We start from the raw sequence: 20,763 nt of genomic DNA, 5'->3' as shown, positions 1-20,763 counted from the left end.
CAGCTCATTGGAATGAGCTGGATTTCTCTTTCAACCATTGCTTATACATTACTTCATCCCATTGTGAAATTAACCCTTGCATCACACCAATTATCCTATTTGGATTGTTTTGGTTGTATTGTATTGGTTTGTTTTTCCCCTACACACACATTTGTGGAAATGTGTAAATTGTTATATTTGTTGTTAAAGGCTAATATTAACCCCTCTATGTCTATCAACTTAAAGTCAAGTTGAAAAGGCATTTCCTGAGTATCTTTCCCCCGTATGGTAATGAAAGATGATAGGTAGGAGAAATATTATGTTGGGAAGAATTTGATTTGATCGTTCAAAAGATTAGATTTCAGCTTACCGGTACATTGTTAAATAGGTGCAAGATATGGGAATGTGATCTAATAGAGTTTTAAAAAACATTTTTCATACCAGCAGTGTGATATTTTGAAAAATTGCACTCTTAGACTTTCTGTCAAGGAGTTAGATGAGAAGATTGACTGAGCAGTTGCTAAGCAACCAGCAGAGACACCAGGAAGTTACGTCATTGTTGTTGTTTTATTAGTGATTTAGCGGTGCTGCTAGATGGATGCTAATGTTGGACAGCACCAGGCTACAGCAGGTGTTTCCCCTTGTTTTCAATCTTTTTGCTAAGCTAAGCTAGCTATCTGTTGGCTGTAGCCATATACAGTATGTTAAATCATAGATATCAACGTGAAAAAAGCGAGTGTCAGCCAATTTATTAAAATGTCAAACGAGCTTTAGGGTCCTATATAATCTGACTTGAAACGGTGACTTTTTTTATAAAATCTTTTGATTTATAACTACATGTCAAGTCTCACGTCTCACCTGGGAGATTTTTATATTATTTATTTGGCTAGTGCTGACAGTGAAATGAAAATCTACAAAGAAAATTTAAAAAGTGTCCGTTGTAATTGTAGTTCAGTGCACACAATCGCAGCTTTGCCCCTGGAAGCACTGTCCGCGGAGGTGTGGTTGTTATTGCCGAGCATTAAAGGAAGTTGTGTGTAAGGACTGGGATGTGACCTGCAGCACTGTCCAAGTTCCGTGGTGTGCCAGACGAAAATACATGTGCATCGTCAGTGCTGTTAGTGGACGATCAGAAAGACTTGCTCTCTGAAGCCAACACCAAAATAAAAATCTACCATGAAGCAGTGAAAAGAGCAGTTTGCTCCTCAGTCGAGACGTCCATAACTTAAATGCACCAGCATGCTAAATTACAAATACGTGTGGATGATGTCAAGGCAGTGCATAGGACAGAGAAGGAGTGCTGGACACAACATATAACACACAAATACACACATGGGAGTTGATTTACATTCTATCACAATGCAAAAGAGGCATTAGCGATGTGCAAACAGAATAATTTGATACTCATGCCTTTTGTCCTATAACTGACCATCCAGGTCATTATTTAGTCCTCTCATTTCTCCCTGTCATGTTGTGTTACTTACACCTGGTAAATGCATGCTGCTTTTTCAGCTGCTGTTCCAGTCGGTGGGTGTTTGGATCAGTGGGTGCCTGAACCTCTTTTGATTAAAATGCTGTGTGTTCCCAAACAGTAAAGGTACTGGCATATGATGTAACTCATCAAGGGTTAGACTGCACTGAAGTGTGTGTGTGTGTGTGTGTGTGTGTGTGTGTGTGTGTGTGTGTGTGTGTGTGTGTGTGTGTGTGCGTGCGCGTGTGCGTGTGCGTGTGCGTGTGCGTGTGCGTGTGCTAGTTGTTTACAATTTGAATCAAGGACTTTGTTGCAGTGTCAGGGCTGGTGATCAGCGTGAAAGGTGCAGCTGAAAGGAAGCTGTCAACAAGTTAAAAGTGATCAAATGAATGACAGAATCAAATGATTCTGTTTAACAATAAGATATGCATATAAACATTCATATAGTAATCCCAGTGAAATTGTATTTTGCATTCAAATGAATAGTGCTCTCTAGCGCATCGCTTCATTGCAACTACGGTAGCCGTGATGTACTAAGCAGCTGTGACAACATGTCATCCAATACCACTTCACTGGGTATTCTTTCAGGTGATGAGGTTGATATTTCAAACAAACAAGTTTGAGCATGTAAAAGTAATTACTCCTCCAGCAAGATAGTGATTTATGCTGCCATGTTTGTATTGGTTTACTTTTGGTAGCCTTACATTACTATGTCGTAGCCTATAGCATTGGCTAACAACTAGACACACAAACAACACAAACAAATGAAGATGAAGAAGAAATTCTATGCTTATGAGGATAAATCAGATTATTGGCATTATATACTTATGAGGACATATGAATGAAGATATTGATTTTAGGCAATAAAGAAACGTTACACACTGCCTCTTTAAAGTAACACCTCGTTTCTGCAGCTGTAAAGTCAGATAAAGAATTATCACAAAGATGAATCTCCTGACTCCCCAAGGCTTTAATATTACTGAAGCTTTGTGTCCTTTAACAGCAGATAAATCAGAAATGGTGACTTTATACCAGCCACCATCTTGTACCTTCATCTGCAAGGGCAATATCCCATACAGCAGGAAAAGCAGATATATTACAACAAGCATTAGGCTCTGGGCCGTAAGAACACAAATCATAACTCAGCATTTTGCCTGCTTTCTTTCTTGGGCATTTTGGGAGGCAGCAAAGTAGTGACTGCTAGAGCCTGAGAGCCTACAGCAATTGCAGTTTTCAGAAGTGGAAATCAAAAGTCCTGAAGAAAATGCTCTTGAGATTCTTGTTATACAACCTGGCCTTTATGTATTGATACTTCCTGTCTGCTATTTTGTGATGTTTTCATTTGTTACATTACATGTGATCAATTGAGAACAAGACTAATACCGATGCTGAGACTGAGACTCCAGCCATGCTAGCCATCTTAGTTTGCCGTGTTAGCATGCTAGCATTTTCTAAGCAGCAGTAAACAAAAAAATAGTGTTGTGGCTGTTGGGTTTTTCAGGTATTTAGTCATATTAACCCCCGGTTCTTTTGTTGGAAGCCCAAAGATAAACCGAATTCTTCAGTTCACAGATTTATTCAGGTCACAGGTAAAGTATGGCAGCGCTGGGCTCGGAATGAATGAGCTCTTGCAGGATCTCAGTCGGAGCGAGCCCTGTTTCCGGGTGCTGGTTACATTTTATCTTCTCAGGCTGGGTCTGCCCCGTACAGAGGTTGGACTTTCACGCAACCGAGTCTCACTGGTCAGTTATCTCTGATGTGAACTTACAGAAATGTAATTTGAAACATGTATGGGTGTTGTCCTTGAGGCGTGTATCTAGTAAAGCAAACCTAACTGACAGCACAAAGAGGGACTTGAAGATTCAACGGGTTCCTGCTTATCAAGCTAAATGTCGCACTGTTGAGAAAATGAAATCAACCAGTAAGTTACATGAGTCCAGTGAAAAAGTATGGATCTAAAGTGAACAAAGTAAAAGCCAATTCTACTAAATATCAATCAAAATATTTGACAACTTGAACTGTTGATCTGATTATGGTGATGGAGGAAAAAAAATAGTGGACCACCGGAGGAATTATGAATGTATAAAAATTAGATGGAAATCCATTGTCAATTGTTGTTAAGTAATTACAGTCTAAACCAAAGTGGTATGGCGATCAACTAAACAGACCAACAGATCAACGTTGCTATCCCTACGCTGCTTCCAGCAGTGAGTTATCACAGCATGTACTGAAGCACAGTTTCGCTTTTTTATAGTTCTGTCTCTTGAGTATCTTACCACTCAACCCTATTGTGAACTATCACGTCTCACTGAAAACAGTAAACGGAATACACTTTTAAAGCCTCTGTATTGTGAAAATGTATATTATAATCAACAGATCTTTTACCTCAAAATGTCCTTCTTTCTCTCTCGTCTCTCTGACTCCAATGCTTCCCACTCACTTCGACGCTTTGTCTCGCTACTGCTATCGATCGCCAGGCCATCCTGCCTACTCCAGTTGACCTTCTTCCACTTTCTCCACTCACTCCTCCACATTCTCCTCTACTTTTCTCAATTTCTCTGTGTCATTGTCAAATTTTCCTCCCTTTGCCTCATTCTGCCTCTTTCTTCTTCTTTACTGTCTGATGCTGTAGCTTGTTACTTCTCTTTCCAGTACTTCTTCCTTTGCCTCTTTGTTGGTGTTTATACCCTCTCATTGTCCAGTACAGGCCTCAACCTCAGCCTCTGCTCCCTTTCTCAATCTTTGTCCCTGAAGCTTTATTCTCCCTCTCTAGCCACTTTGCTTTCCCATTGCAGTTTTTATAAGGTTAAGTTATGATTTGTGAAAGTAAACAACTTGTAGGCATCCTCTGGGAGCAACCCTGCTGCTTTCAGTCTGGAATGAAATGTGGTCTCAGCACTGGCCTGCACGCTTGCCAGACTTTGACATAAATGCCAGGGAAACTGTGTGACAGGAGCAGGGGATTACAAAGCAATGAAATGGAAAACAAGGACAAACAATGTCACAGAAAGTTTATATTTGCCTTTTCTGAGATTGTATTCAATGTAGATGTTGCATTTTTATGAAAACACAAAAGAAGATGCTTTAGACATGGCTGCGTGAAACAACTGAATCAAGTCATCCAGCAGGTCATCGTGGCGTCACATTCCCAGTAGATATCAACATTCATGAGCTCTGTGGAAATGTCAAGCCACAATATCATCACAAATAATTTTTTGACCCTGAACATTGGTCTTCCTCCTCCAGGTGGTCGCCAGGGAAAGATGCCAGTCACTGCGCTGGAAGCCTTTGACCTGGAGATGAAGAGCTGGACGCGTTACCCCTGCATCCCAAGCCGGAGGGCCTTTTCCTGCTGCGCCACAAATGAACGAAGCTTCTTCAGCCTGGGGGGCCTCCAGCAACCGGGGCCACATAACTTCTACTCCAGACCTCACTTTGTCAGTACCATGGAGGAGTATGATCTGGATCAAGGTAAGTGGTGACCTAAGTTTACATTAAATTACTACTTTAAGGCAGTACTCAAGTGCCGATTGGCTTTATGAGGAGTACCAGGAGATTTCCTGGAGGGGATCGCTACACAAGCTGGGCTGATTTTGAAGGAGTCAACCGCTCACTGATAATCTCTGTCAGCATATCTGTACCTGGAGATGTCCAGCCCAGTTTGGTTGAGGAAGATGACAATCATGTTTACCATGTCTCTCTTTCTTCAGCCAATCACATTCTTTTACCTGGCTGTGTCCTGTCGCTCCACCTGCCCTTTACTGTTTTTGACAGAGTATTTGACTGTCACTGACTCACTGGGGTTGAAATCTAGTATCTTAGTATCTGGAAATGTCTAGTTGATGCATGTTGTGCTCCTGGTGGCAACATGAGGACTTAGGACACTTTGAGTGAATTGAAGACGCATTAAGACTAGTGAAGGTTTTGCAGCTGAAGTGGTAAACAGAAATTATGTGGAAAAGTGAATCTAGGTTTGGTTAGCAGTGAACTTCATTTGTCTCAGTTGAATTTCTAATATGCTAAATAACCAAAGAACTCAAAGTATTTTGTGTACGTGATAAGTTTAGACTTTTGTTGTCGGGCTTCTTTTTTACACCAGGAGTTACTGAAGTAAAGCTATTACTTTTAACTACTCTATCTATGCTAGCAAATTATGTATTTTGTGTTGGTGTGAGCTATTCACTGTGTCTGTCCGTAGCTAATCTTGCACACTACTGGACCCCCCATTTATGACTGTATGCTCTCTTGGTTGTGGTGGTTGACACTTTTTAAAAACATGTTTGATTGACAACATGTTTTATTGACTGTCATTGACTGCTGACTCCTCACTACTCTTAACCAGCCAGTCAATAACTGGGTAACAACTGATCTAGAACTGCTTGGACACTTGTTTGTAAGGGATTACTGATTATTATATATACTCTTGATTTTCACATCAAGGTAAGACAATAGCATGCATGCATGCATGCAGGTATGCATGCATGCAGGTATATACTGTATGTATGTATGTATGGATGGATGTATAACTATTGCTGAGCAAATGACAAAGTGAACCAAGTGCTGACTACAGCGAAGCGCATCTTCTCATGTCTGAAGAAGGAGAGCTAGTTAGCTGTTAGCAGCCGGTGGGCAGCGTGTTTGGCTAACAGAACGAACAGCTAATTGAGCTAAACACACAGCAGGACTGACAGTTTGAGTTCAGGGGAAGCGTTTAACAGTCAACAGTAAGCATTACACAGCAAGTTGCAGTTTAACTACAAAGAGCTGTTGCAGAGAGCTGCATAGATTGAACTGAGAGTGTATAAAGAAACCACTATGAGCCGACCGCTCGTCAGCACCAGCAGCGACCTGGAAGTCACGCCCATATCTAGATATGCACTCTAATGAGTAGTAGAGTTATTCTGTAGTATGGTTTTATGGTTGGCTGGTCCAAGTTTCATTGTCCAAAGCTGTATTTATTTCTCCGGCTGTGCCTAGAAGGCCTGACCACAAGGTGAGAATGATGAATACAATAGCACTCTAATCCTTAAAGTGTTTGTGAGGGTTTGGCTTAAAGGCAGTTGTACAAAACGAAGGAAAAGACAGGTCATACACTCATATTGACTTTTTCAGAACACATTTTCAAGCCTGGGGTTTTTTCAGGACATAACACATTGGACAAATAAAGTATATTTCATATTAGAACTAAGAATGTGGAACCATCATTTATACATTTCTAGGAAATTTAAAAAATATACATTCATCCCGAATCTTTTTACGAGTATCAATCCCCTTCACTCAGTCAGCCAGACAGTAAGAGAAAAGAATCTCAGTCAGATATACAGCTGTTAGGAAAAAATGTCAGAGTGTACTTAAACTTTGCTTCCATTGTCTAATGAGTGACAAAAATCTGACTTCAATGATTTTCCTTTTTACGGATAAGAAAACAGTGACAAAATGTGCAATAATCACATCAAATAACCCACAATAATTAATCTTGATGCATAATGAATAATGTAAGATTAATATTCCTTACATCATGGGCTATTGGGATTTTTGTTGCATGGCCTATAGCAATTAAAAAAGCAATGCAATTGAATACTGATTTGGACATCGCTGTCAATGGCAGCAGTCGAAGCATCCGTCTTGGTTTGAAAGAAAGAAACCTGCTTTGTATGCAGCCCAAAATAATTGTTGTTTGGGTTCATCACAATGTACGCAATCCACCCTGGAGCACTTTGAATGGAGGGAGCTGCTCTGTTCTCATTATCTAATCCAAATACAGGAAGATTATGCATTAGCTGAGTCAGATCATATTAATGCTGTTGGTGATGGTGATAGCACAAGTCCTTTCCTGCACCAGATTTCTGACCGGTTAAAGACACAAAAACTTTCTTCTGAAGATTTATGATTCACAGGAAATTTTGCTTCAAATAGTTGCTGTAAATGTGAGTGATTTTAACTGTAGGCCATACTCATACCTTCACACACACTGCATTCTGCTGCACTGTGAAAGTGTAGCACCTGAAACAAAATGAATAATTAACTTCACAGAAAAAATTGCTTTGATGAGCATTGATTGGCTCATGTTATTATTTTGTACTATATTTGCTGCAAACCCCATTTTAAGCACCATGTAAACAGAACAGTGTCTTTATTAATTATTTATTATGCTGTAATTATGTCTAACAAGAAGGAGACATCTGATTTTCCAGATGGGTTTCAGCATTTCTGTGTGAAAGTGGGAAGAGAATCATGTCCCTCTTGGTGCTATGACATTTAAGTACATTTTAGGGGATTATCATGGTTTACTTTTATGCAAGTCAGCAAATCGGCTGCTGGCTTAAGGTTGAATGAAGTGGGATGGCTGAAAGGGTAAAACATTGGCTTTGTGAACAGCAGCTATATTGATGCATGTAAAAATATTTTTCAGATTTTTTATATATACACTATATTGCCAAAAGTATTCACTCACCTGCCTTGATACTTGCATATGAATTTAAGTGACATCCGATTCTTAATCCGTAGGGTTTAATATGAGATCGGTCCACCATTTGCAGCTATAACAGCTTCAACTCTTCTGGGAAGGCTTTCCACAAGGTTTAGGAGTGTGTTTATGGGTATTTTTGACCATTCTTCCAGAAGTGTATTTGTGAGGTCACACACTGATGTTGGACGGGAAGGCCTGGCTCTCAGTCTCCACTCTAATTCATCCCAAAGGTTTTCTATCAGGTTGAGGTCAGGACTCTGTGCAGGCCAGTCAAGTTCATCCACATCAAACTCTAATCCATGTCTTTATGGACCTTGCCATCCCCAAACTGTTCCACAAAGTTGGGAGCATGGAATTGTCCAACATCTCTTGCTATGCTGATGCATTCAGAGTTCCTTTCACTGGAACTAAGGGGCCAAGCCCAGCTCCTGAAAACAACCCCACGCCATAATCCCCCTCCCCCAAACTTTACATGCAGTCAGACAAGTACCGTTCTCCTGGCAACCTCCAAACCCAGACTCGTCCATCAGATTGCCAGATGGAGAAGCGTGTGTAACCCTTTTACCACCGGCTCGTGTATTAAAACCCACCTTATGTTATGAAGATGAAGCTTTAACGCTTATCAAATGTTTTATGGTAAAAGTCACATCTCAAATAGTAAATATCAGTCTAGGGTAACGTATGATTCTCACTCTTAAATAACCAGGTGGAGACTGCAGGGAAATACACTTGACCTGTAAGTTATCTTAATACTTCAATAATGATACACAACTTAATGAAACCAACACAGAATCTCAGTTTAGAAAATTGTATTAACATTCAGGACAACACACATCCAAACCGTTCTCTATGGAAGAGAGATATAGAAAATAAAAAAAGTATAACCCCGGGGTTTTAGAGTTTTTGTCTTTTCTCAAACTGTCTAATTTTATTTTGAGTGCACTCTTTTTTCTACCTTCGTTGGCGCGCTTAGCTGGAGCTCGTGATGGAAACCTTTTGATACCTGTACTCCCGTGTGTCTGTGAAGTCAGCCAGACCAGGCCGCAGCTGATGAATCGCTCGCTCGTTGTGGTAACGACCGTCTCCGCTCGCAGCAGCTCGCAGCGGCGAACCTCCGTCTCCCACGGCAGCAGCGAAGCGTCCTCTGTGTCCCTCGGCAGCAGCGAAGCGACCTCCGTCGACGGCTCTCTCCCGAGACGACTCACTGAAGCTCCTCCCGTCCGTGCAGGCGGCGTTTCCCCTCAGCGAGGCCCGTGGTGTTAGCCTAGCTCCTGCTAGCTAACAGAACCGAACTCGTCTTCGTGTTCACAAAACACAAGCAGCGGTGGAGAGTTGGACTAAACGCACTCCGAACACGTCGCTCAACTACAGTTCAAAGTCACTCACTCATAACTCCACACTGGCGACACGACAGTCCCAAAGTCTCCGCTCTACGCCATTAGCCCGTTGCTCCTTCTTCTTCCTCGCTCGAGCCTCTCCCCGGAAGTGTAAACATTTTGGTCATGACCTCACGCATGAACTCACACACGTAATGTAACGAATTACTTTTAACTTCTTTTAAAGGCATACACATCCCATGAAATGATATGTTTAAAGTTACTCATTTTAAACATTAATTATTTATACATTTTAATACCTTGTTTATATGAAATAGTTATTTATGTAGATTTTAACTTCACCATGAACTGGCATTTTATACTTAACTTATTCCCATGGAAATAATGAAATAAATACCACTGATATTTATCAGAGTATTACACTCTCCCCCCACCAAAATAAAAGCATGCCCTCATGACTTTGTACATTGAAACATAAAACCAATATGGCACATCTGGTGAGTGAAACACACAATTAAGCAATTATAGGTGTACCTATCCACTTGTAAATACAAGAAACAAACTTCACCGTAGGGGCTGCTATGACACTTGGATGACCTGGGGTGTCATAAGTTAACCTTAAAGGAGCCCTCTTTAGTCTCTGAGGTCTGGTCTGAGCATCAAAGTCAAGATCAGTCTCAGAGTCAAGGTCAATGTCTTCTTCTTGTAAGTGAATGTCTTCAGTCAGTGTTTTGTCTCTTTCAGTCTCTTCGTGGTTCTCACATGTCTCTTGTGGTTCAGGTTCTGTTGTCTCAGTTGACTCAAGTTCATTTCCACTGTCCATTTCAGGTTCCTCCACACATTCCTGTGTTTCTGCTGGCTCAACTGCTTTTGGTTGTCCAGTCAGGTCGCTTAAGAAGATATCCAAATCCAGACTGAATGGTTCCAGAGTATCATCATCCATGTTGTTCCTGAGAGGTTCAATAGTGGAATCATACCACAGTCCATAGTCCTCATCCTCTGAGTCAATGTACTCTTTTCCAACAGGATCACTGGGTCTAACTTCTCTTCTTTCAGAGTCTTTATCTGGCGTTTTCTGTGATTGTGTCTTTTCCTTTTCAGGCTTGTCTGTGTGTTCTTTCTGTTTTCTCTGTCGAAGAACTCTCCTTGTAGGTGTAACATCTGTATTAGATACAGGATCTGGACATATCCTCTTCCCGAGAGACAGGAGGTGATTTCGATGGAGGATTTTGATTGGTCCATCACCATCTTCAGGTTTCAACCGGAACACTGGTAAGTTTGGCATCTTGCTTTCCACAACATATGGTTTCGATGCCCAGCGATCTGCCAGTTTATGCTTCCCTTGTAATCCAAGGTTCCGTAGCAAGACTCTGTCTCCAGGTAACAACTGTGTAAATCTGATTCTTTTGTCATATCTCTGCTTATTGTTATGATTTTGCTTGGCAGCGATGGACTCTGCTAGTTCATAAGCAGCCTTCAACTCTTTCCTCATGTCAGAAACGTACTTGAGGTAAGTTTTCTGTTGTGTGCTGTCACTAGAAGTCTCAAAACATAGATCCACAGGTAATCTGGCTTCACGCCCAAACATGAGAAAATAAGGAGAAAATCCCGTAGCTTCATTCGGAGTACAATTATAAGCATGAACCAAATGTACAACGTGCTGACTCCATTTTTTCTTCCTGTTTAGTTCCAGAGTCCCTAACATGTCCAACAATGTCCTATTAAACCTCTCGGGTTGGGGGTCTCCTTGAGGATGATAGGGCGTCGTTCTTGATTTTTCAACTCCGAGTGAACTCAACACTTCGTGGACAAGGCGACTTTCGAAATCTCTGCCCTGATCACTGTGCATCCTCTTGGGCAATCCATAATGGACAAAATATTTCTCCAGTAACACTTTTGCCACTGTAGAGGCTTTTTGGTCCTTTGTTGGAAAGGCTTGAGCGTAGCGAGTGTAGTGATCAGTAATGACTAGGACATTTTCTGTGTTGCTCGAATCGGGCTCAATGGACAGAAAGTCCATACAAACGAGGTCAAATGGTCCCTCACTTTGCAGATGAGACAAAGGTGCAACTCTCTTGGGTAAAGTCTTTCTTTTTATGCACCTCACACAAGACTTGCAATACTCTTCGATCTCTGACTTCATCCGAGGCCAGTAGAACCGATCTTTAATCAGGCCGTATGTCTTGTCGAGGCCCAAATGACCTGAGTCATCATGCAGTGATTTCATTACTGTGTTTCTGTACTTTTCTGGTAGCACCAATTGAGAACAGCGTGATTTTCCTGGTGGAGTTACAATGCGATACATTACTCCTTTCTGCATCTTTAACCTGTCCCACTCTCTCAACAGCAAAGAGCAAGCTTGATGTTTTGTCTTGTCAACTTGGTTGATATTGCCATTTCTCAGAGCCGACCACACTTGTCCTATGCCGGGATCTTCCTGCTGAGCGGTTGACAACTCAGTGAGACTCACAACAGGCATATTTTTGACACTCAAAGAAGCCAAATTACAATAAGCTTGTGGGATAGCTTGTGGAGAAATCCCCAAAGGGTCAATGGCTCTTCCAGATTGTGGGTTTCTGTGTTCTGTCACCGCAGACATCTGGCACATGGCTCTCACACCTGCTGCAGGAATGTCTTTCCACTCTGATTTTTGTATTGGACTGGGATGTGGACGACGTGAGAGAGCGTCAGCATCAATGTTTTGGACACCGGATCTGTACCTGAGACTGAAGTCATACGTAGATAGGGCAGCAAGCCAGCGGTGACCCGTCGCGTCCAGCTTGGCAGACGTTAACACGTATGTCAGAGGGTTGTTGTCTGTCCTCACCTCAAACTTAGTCCCATACAGATAATCATGTAGCTTGTCCACTACCGCCCACTTCAGCGCCAAAAATTCCAATTTATGGGCTGGGTAATTCTTTTCTGAAGGAGTCAAGCTTCGACTGACAAAAGCCACGGGTCTCAATCCTTCACCCTGATCCTGGTACAACACTCCTCCTAGCCCTTCTTGGCTAGCGTCGACATGCAGCACATAGGGGAGCTGAGGATTTGCAAAAGCTAACACGGGAGCTTGAGTAAGCCGTCGCTTCAGTTCCTCAAAGGCCGCTTCACATTTTCCATCCCACCGATGACCAAAGGGCTCTGAAGGGTTGAGGTAAGTATTCTCCTGTTTACCTTTGAATTTCTTTGCAGCTGGTGGGTAACCGGACAACAGTTGGTTCAACGGGTGAGCTACTTTGGAATAATCCTTCACGAAGCGTCTGTAGTACCCACAGAATCCAAGAAACGACCGCAAAGCAGTCACAGTGTTTGGTCTCGGCCATGTGGTTACAGCTTCGGTCTTCTTTGGATCAGTAGAGACCCCATCTTGTGAGATGATGTGTCCGACGTAGGTTACCAATGGCTGACAAAACTGGCATTTATCCAGTGACAACTTCAGTCCTTCATCTCTCAAGCGGTCAAGCACCTTCAACAATCTGGTCTCATGCTCCTCGAGCGTTGCTCCAAACACAATGATATCATCGAGATAAACCAATACCTCAAGCAAATTCATGTCTCCGACAGTCTGCTCCATGATCCGCTGAAACGTAGCGGGAGCCCCTGTCACTCCCTGTGGCATTCTTTCAAATTGGAAGAATCCAGCCGGGCAGATGAAAGCTGTCTTGTCTTTGTCAGAGTCTGTCATTGGCACTTGATAGTATCCACTCCGAAGGTCGAGCACACTAAACCACTTACTTCCACTGAGACAGGCCAAAGCATCTTCAATTCTTGGCACTGTATATTGGTCTGGGACAGTGCGACGGTTTAGAGTCCTGAAATCCACACACATCCTTATTTTCCCGTTCTTCTTCCTCACGACCACAATGGGCGAGGCATAAGGACTGCGTGACTCTGTAATAACACCAGCGTTTTTTAGCTGCGACAGATGTTCTCTCAATGCCTCCACATCTGCAGGCGGCAGCCGACGAGACCTCTCACGAAATGGTTTGTCGTCTGTGGTTTTGATAGTGTGCTGGGTGCTTTTACTGCATCCTACATCAAACTCGTGCAGAGAGAATGCCTCGCTCCGCTCCATCATTTTTGTCACCAACCTTTCTTTCCACTCCTTAGGAACTGGTGAGTCTCCAAAGTTGAAAGAGGAGGGCGTCAACTTTCCAGGTGGCTCAACATCAGACTCTTTCTTTTCAGGTGAAGATGACACAATGTCAACTGGAAACAGATGAGCTATCGGCATTCCTCTGGTCAAGGTAATTTCTCGTGCCGACATGTTTCGGACTAGAACGGTAATTTTCTTAGCCATCACACCAGTGGAGGTCTGTAACTCTGGTCTCACCAGGAGTTCATCTGGAAACCGTGACTCATTCGCAGGGTCATCAGGTGAGTCCACGAGGATGGTCTGAGTGCTCGGCGCTCCCTGAAACTTGGCAGCACCAGTCACTCTGGCGACTCCCCCAGGCCGTAAGGTGACAGGTTTGGTTTGAGTAAACCACACAGTTCCTCTTTTGTTGTTGTCAGTGTCAGGTGGCAGAAGTGAGATCTCACTGAAAACTTTTCTGAAGATTGGGTGAATGTGCATAGTTCTCACAAAGTTTTCTCCTCCTTTTTCTTTACAGTGGCTAAGCAGTCGTCTCACAGTGGGTGTGTTTGTGCCTACGAGCATGGAAGCTTCACCTCTCACAACTGGGTCGGGACATACCAACACAAGTGCATCAATGGTCTCACTCACTCCGACGTCCGCTTCCAAAAACTCCAGCCTAAGTGACAAATAGCCATCATAAGGGTACTCAGCAGGACTAAGACCCCATATCTGCAAAGTGCTGATAGACGTCAATGGCAGGTGTGTCAGATATCTGTCATAGAAGGATCTGTACAGCAAAGTTACTTGAGAACCAGAATCGAGTATGGCTTTAGAGTAGATGCCTTCAATCTGTACTGACACGACAGAGCTTGGGCCCACTAAGCCTTCAGGTACAGTGTCAATCACTTTTCTTTCCGAGTTTTTGCACTTGGTGGAACGTGTTGCAACCACCGGGATGCCAGGCCGTTCCTCTACTGGACCCCGCGGTAGTTTCCCGATTTCTTTGTCAGTTTAATGAGGCGCTTGTTGACTTTGAGTAGGTTTTCTTCACCTTCACATTCTCTCTTAAAATGTCCATCCTCCCCACATCTATAGCAAAATATCCCAGGTTTATCCTCTTGATAGCCAGACCTTTGTGGGGTAGCATTTTTTTTGTAGGTTGTCTTGGCAGGGATTTCTAGTTGTGGACTATGTGTGTCTGTGAAGTCAGCCAGACCAGGCCGCAGCTGATGAATCGCTCGCTCGTTGTGGTAACGACCGTCTCCGCTCGCAGCAGCTCGCAGCGGCGAACCTCCGTCTCCCACGGCAGCAGCGAAGCGTCCTCTGTGTCCCTCGGCAGCAGCGAAGCGACCTCCGTCGACGGCTCTCTCCCGAGACGACTCACTGAAGCTCCTCCCGTCCGTGCAGGCGGCGTTTCCCCTCAGCGAGGCCCGTGGTGTTAGCCTAGCTCCTGCTAGCTAACAGAACCGAACTCGTCTTCGTGTTCACAAAACACAAGCAGCGGTGGAGAGTTGGACTAAACGCACTCCGAACACGTCGCTCAACTACAGTTCAAAGTCACTCACTCATAACTCCACACTGGCGACACGACAGTCCCAAAGTCTCCGCTCTACGCCATTAGCCCGTTGCTCCTTCTTCTTCCTCGCTCGAGCCTCTCCCCGGAAGTGTAAACATTTTGGTCATGACCTCACGCATGAACTCACACACGTAATGTAACGAATTACTTTTAACTTCTTTTAAAGGCATACACATCCCATGAAATGATATGTTTAAAGTTACTCATTTTAAACATTAATTATTTATACATTTTAATACCTTGTTTATATGAAATAGTTATTTATGTAGATTTTAACTTCACCATGAACTGGCATTTTATACTTAACTTATTCCCATGGAAATAATGAAATAAATACCACTGATATTTATCAGAGTATTACACGTGATTCGTCACTCCAGAGAACGCATCTCCACTGCTTTAGAGTCCAGTGGCGGCGTGCCACTTCTTGACTGAGTTGCTGTCATTCCCAATCACTTCCACTTTGTTATAATCCCACTGACAGTTGACTGTGGAATATTTAGTAGTGAAGAAATTCTACGACTGGACTTGTTGCACAGGTGGCATCCTATCACAGTACCACACTGGAATTCACTGAGCTCCTGAGAGCGACCCATTCTTTCACAGATGTTTGTAGAAACAGTCTGCATGCCAAGGTGCTTGCTTTTATACACCCGTGGCCATAGAAGTGATTGGAACACCTGATTTAAATTATTTAGATGGGTGAGTGAATACTTTTGGCAATATAGTGCATATCCTAACCATAACCAATGTATTTTTATTGTAAGAATTACCTTAAAAGAGCATTTAGCATTGCCCGCGGTCAGTCAGACTTACCATCAACAGTTTAAAAGAACGATCAGCATTGAAGGCTTACTGATAGCGTCTTTTCTTATTCCATGAATTGTTCTTCTTTGTCAAAACCTAGTACCTACATTTCCCACAGTGCAACGTGACCACCACCAGTTCAGTTGGAGCCACAAAAGGTTTATACAACTTTTTTCCACATACACAGTAGTACACCTGTCAACAGAGATTTAACAGAGCCCTTTAACATACCCGTGATCTTTAAATGAACCAAGTTGTTTCTGTGACAAAACATACCGTAACCATAGAAAGGGCCAGATCAGATGTGTTATGTATTGTTCTGGAGGACATGTACTAACAACTCAATTTTTCATCTTATTTGGAAGACTTGTTACGAAAAAGGGACAAAAATCCAGCAATGTGATAGTTGCCATGACCCTTATTTATATAATATGACATGCAATGACACATAAATCTCTAGTGAGGGAGCATAACACTACTGCTAGGGATGTCCCGATCCGATATTTGGATCGGATCGGCCGCCAATATTAGCAAAAAATGCATATCGATATCGGATCGGCCTGCACGGGAAAATCCCGATCCGGACTCCCGATCCAGTTTTTTTTTTTTTTCAAAACTCTGGTCCGTGTTTTCCAGCGCACCGATGTAGGTAATCCATTCCAGTTTTTTTCGGTTTTCATTTTCCAGCACACCTAGCGCACACCTCGCGACCTGTCCAGCATCGACTAAACAACAACAAGACGGACTTGTGTGCATGTCCAGTGTTTCCCCTACCATTGTACAGGCCATACAATCAATATGCCAAAAATAAGCCACCTATCAATTCATTCATAAATCAGTAATCATTTACATTAGGAGCGCCTCCGCGCAGCACAGTAGACTTGCTCCGCAAGACGCGCAGCCACAACAATCCTCGCGGCGCGCTCCCGCTACGTTCTTCTTCATGTACTTTCCGCGCTTGATGTTGTTCTGATGCCGCTCTGCCTCGTTAAACCACCACGATGTCGCTTTCTACTTTGAAAACACGGAGTTGACACTGTATTTTGAATAGCTGTTGCACTCTTCAGACTCGTGGTGTCAGCGGAACCGGACCGCTACCGGAACCGGACCGGCTTCCGCGCTACCTGCTCGCACAGATCCACTCAACCTGCACAGATACACTCAACCTGCATCAGCGCACATGCGCTGATGCAGGTTGAGTGTTGTCGATAAATATATGCACTCCTTCAAAACAGCATCAAGCCATATTGTGTGTAGTATTAGGACGTGATGACGTGTGTACGGGCTAAAGCCCGTTTGGGCTGGAGCAGTGTGAATGCAAAGCAAGGGACCCCCTGTGGGGGAGGATTGTTTTTGATAAGCTGTGGAACTCTGAGTTAACCTATTTCTACCTGAATTTCTATGAACTATTAGGCTGTTGAGTAAACCTATAACTTATATTTTACTTGATAAAATAAGACAATATATGCACTCATGTCGTTGTAGTGTTTTACAGTATCTGTAGCTATTAATGTGATGCTCATAATTTTCCAGCCATATTTTTCCAGCCCCTAATTTTGGATCATTTCCATCAACCGGCATCTTTAATCTTTAATACATGCCTGGATCGGCCGGTATCGGTATCGGCCGATACTAAAAGCTACAATATCGGTATCGGATCGGAAGTGCAAAAAGCTGGATCGGGACATCCCTAACTACTGCTGAAACATACCTCAAGTTTACTCTACAAAATAGGCAATTCATGTTGTGCTCTTTGCCCTGACCTTGAGCGGCTTCAACATTTCCTCGTACTACTAAAGCAGCAGGAGGTGGAGACAAAACGATGCTGTCCAGTTGGACAGTTTCCAGCAGTATTCACAAACATTTGCAGGAAGTCATAAGAATAGTTCCATCCTGTTAGATGCGATCTGTAGTTTGCGACCAAGTTTGATAATTCATATTCCTACAGGTAGATAGATGGCCTTTGTTCAAAGCTCAGTGTAAGGAACTGTGATTTCATGAGTTGCAGAGAGAAAGCTGAATTTACACTTGATGAAAAACATGATGAGAATCCATTTGATTCTAAGCTTCCTTACTGGGGCTGTAGCAAAAGATTTATTTTTATTAATGAATCAGTGTGTCATGCTCAGGGCATTAAATAGTAATGATAATATTATAACCAGAAGCACCTGGTGCTCCTCAATATAGGATCAGAAAGTGTACATGTTCACACATTGTAGTAGGTACGTTAGAGGCTGTGACAATCTTAACCAATCACATTTGCTGCTTTCATCCACTTCAAACAACGAGCTTTCAACTTGACAGTTTGAGAATCCTGTGCTGATTCTGGAAATCTTAATTTTCCTGCGGGTTGGTTGTAAAATGCAAACATTGACAAAATAAGGTGTCGGAGGAGAAATTGCATGATATTTTTTTTCATCCAGTGGGTCCACACCAAATTTAATATTTGGAACATTTACCAGATGGATTTGTAAAAATGCTCTACAGAGATTCAGATATCCTTATTATTCCCTGACTTCCTCTCCAAAGCGAATGGGCTTGGCATTTGTAGTTTTGAGTGAAATGTCTTGTCCCCCTGAGGATGAATTATAATCACTTTGGTGATCCTTGATTTTTTGTAATCAGTTAAAATATTCAGTTCTTTAGTTTCTGACCAAATACCAGAAAAAACAATGACTTTCCCACAAGTCTCAGATTTATTTTGTGTTTTGTGCTTATAAGCGAATGAAAGCATGCTAACTGAGATGGTTAGCATGTTTCCATTGCCATTGTGACCATGTTGCCATTTAGTACAGTCTCACTGAGCCACTAGTGCGGCTCTTCAGACCTTTACACATTGGGAGCGTTCTTCTCATGTGATAATTTCACATGTCAATATATTTTGTTGTACATTATAGTGTACCACAACACAGAGGCTCTGTACCAAGACTGAAAACTTGATGAGTTTTTTTCAACCTTGACAAAAAGCAGTGCAGACCAGATCAACTCCTTCAATACTAGCCCTAGACACATTGACTGTAGCTGTCTACCAGGGGGACCTTGAATTCACTTATAGCATTTTGCTCAAAGGAAACTTAATAAAATAGCAACCATTGACCTCAGTCAGATTGCCATGCTGTTCTGGGTCAATAGGATCTCAGGAGTTGCTCCGAAGCCTGTGTCAACCTTTTCAAACCTTTAATTGGGAAAATGCTGCTCGTGTCACAAATTCACACCCTTCATGGTATGAACAGTTTTGATGCAAAATAGTCGTGGAGGGTTTTGCCTTTTTGGGTTGTTCATTTGCCATGTCCCCGGTGAAATGGCTTTATTTCTTATTATTATTTTAATGAAGGCAGAAAGAAATTAATTGAAACTGTTAAAAGTTGTATTCTCTGAGGATATTTCTAAACTGTAGGAAAACTATTTTCCAAGTCAAAGTAAAGTCAAGCTTCATTCAAACATTTAACATTTGAACATTCCTCCAAACAATAGGCTAATAGGAAGAGAGTTAATACAAAAAAAAAAAAAAAAACACACACACACACTGACAGCAGAAATTCCCAAATGGGAAGGAGGAAAACTCAATATTCTACAAATGATGAGTTAGCTGCTGATTGCTGCTGATAGGATTAAACCATAAACACTACAAAGATGTTAGGTGGCATATTAACAATGCATCCTGTGACAACCCCCCTGTGCACGTCAGCTTGCCATTTAGCATTTGATTTATTCTTTTGCTTCTGTGCATCCTCCCAGTCAGGATAATGGCCCTCTTCTCAACTCTCAGGTCTCATTCTTACCTCGCCTTTGAAACGGAGCCCAGAGTTGAAAGCAAATTGAAGGCAGATGTTCCTGTGTGTTGTGTAGTTGCGAACGATGTATCATTGTTTGGCATTTGTAATTAAAAAAATAAATATATTTTTATTTGTGTAGGATTCTGATGACGAAACGTAAAGTCTGTGCTATAAATTGGGAGAATGATGTTTGAAATACAGTTTCCTAGGTTGGGAGAGTGTAATGAAATTATGCTACTGTTTGTATTATGGGAAAATTGAATTTGGATCTAGTGGTTTACCCCTTGTGTTCCTTATCTTTCCCTTATTTAAATCTGCAATAACTGATCGACATGGCCACGAGGGGACAGTGTAAAAAGCTGTTAGGACAATGTGAACATAATATCAGGAGACACTCAGCAACATGAGCATTAATTTGGAGTTGTGTTTGAGTCCCCTCAATGAATGTTTGTCCACTAGTAACTCTCTTGATCTCTGTTTTGGTCTCGCAACATCTGTCTCTTGCTAATTGCTCCACTTTGTTCACCAGCTAGTGTTAATTGCTAAGTCTGTAGTTTGGGGCTTAGCACGACGTGTACAGTGGGTTCATTACAACTTTTCTCAAGCAGCTGCCTGTCTGAAAACGATAAAAGGAAATGAGATGAAAGATAGTATCACAAACAGTAAAGTTTCAGGCTGCAAAACCAAAGTAATCAGCCGAACAATGCTATAATGCTCTGCAGAGCTAAGTGGAAGTGCAGACTCAGGTGATAATTGTCTGGATTATCAAGAATGTCTATCTCTGATTATCCGCTGTATCTTGCTGCCTGTGGACTTTGATTTTTGGTTAAGTACACAGTTTTAAATTGACTATTGGAATGATTGTGTGTAGCCCAGTTTGCATATTGCTTGCGGCAAGTCTGCTTGCAAGAATCGGCCACATTTTCCAAATATTTTCAACCCTGCTATATCATCCCATCCACCCTGGTCCCGGCCAGGAGGATCCTGGTTACCAGCACTCCCAGGACCTCGGGCAGGGGTGAAAGATCCGTTGTAATGGTCAGGAAATGCTTTTCATGTTGGACGGTGAGCAGCACTGGGACTTTCTCCTTATTTGAACTACAGATGACCAAAGTTGTCCGTTAAATCTATTTTATTATATATTAATCTATAGAGTTCCTGTTTTTTTTTTATTTTATCTTCTGTCTTTTATGTTTCTTCTATGTTCTTTTATTCAGAGTTGTTATGGTTGGTGATTTTAATATTCCCATAAATGTTTCTTGAAGCTTGG

General features: G+C 42.3%; 1 protein-coding gene across 1 annotated transcript in view; it reads left to right on the top strand.

Annotated features, from left to right (window-relative positions):
- The window catches only part of klhdc8b (kelch domain containing 8B), a 181,982-nt gene that overhangs the window by 119,339 nt on the left and 41,880 nt on the right, over positions 1 to 20,763 (top strand). Inside the window, exon 4 of the mRNA XM_084015586.1 lies at positions 4,697 to 4,921. Coding sequence (XP_083871712.1) covers positions 4,697 to 4,921 — 225 coding nt within the window. The remainder of the gene's footprint in view (positions 1 to 4,696; positions 4,922 to 20,763) is intronic.

This window comes from Eutrigla gurnardus, assembly GCF_963514095.1.
Source record: "Eutrigla gurnardus genome assembly, chromosome: 8".
Classification (NCBI taxonomy): domain Eukaryota; kingdom Metazoa; phylum Chordata; class Actinopteri; order Perciformes; family Triglidae; genus Eutrigla; species Eutrigla gurnardus.
This window is presented reverse-complemented; position numbering and strand designations above follow the sequence as displayed.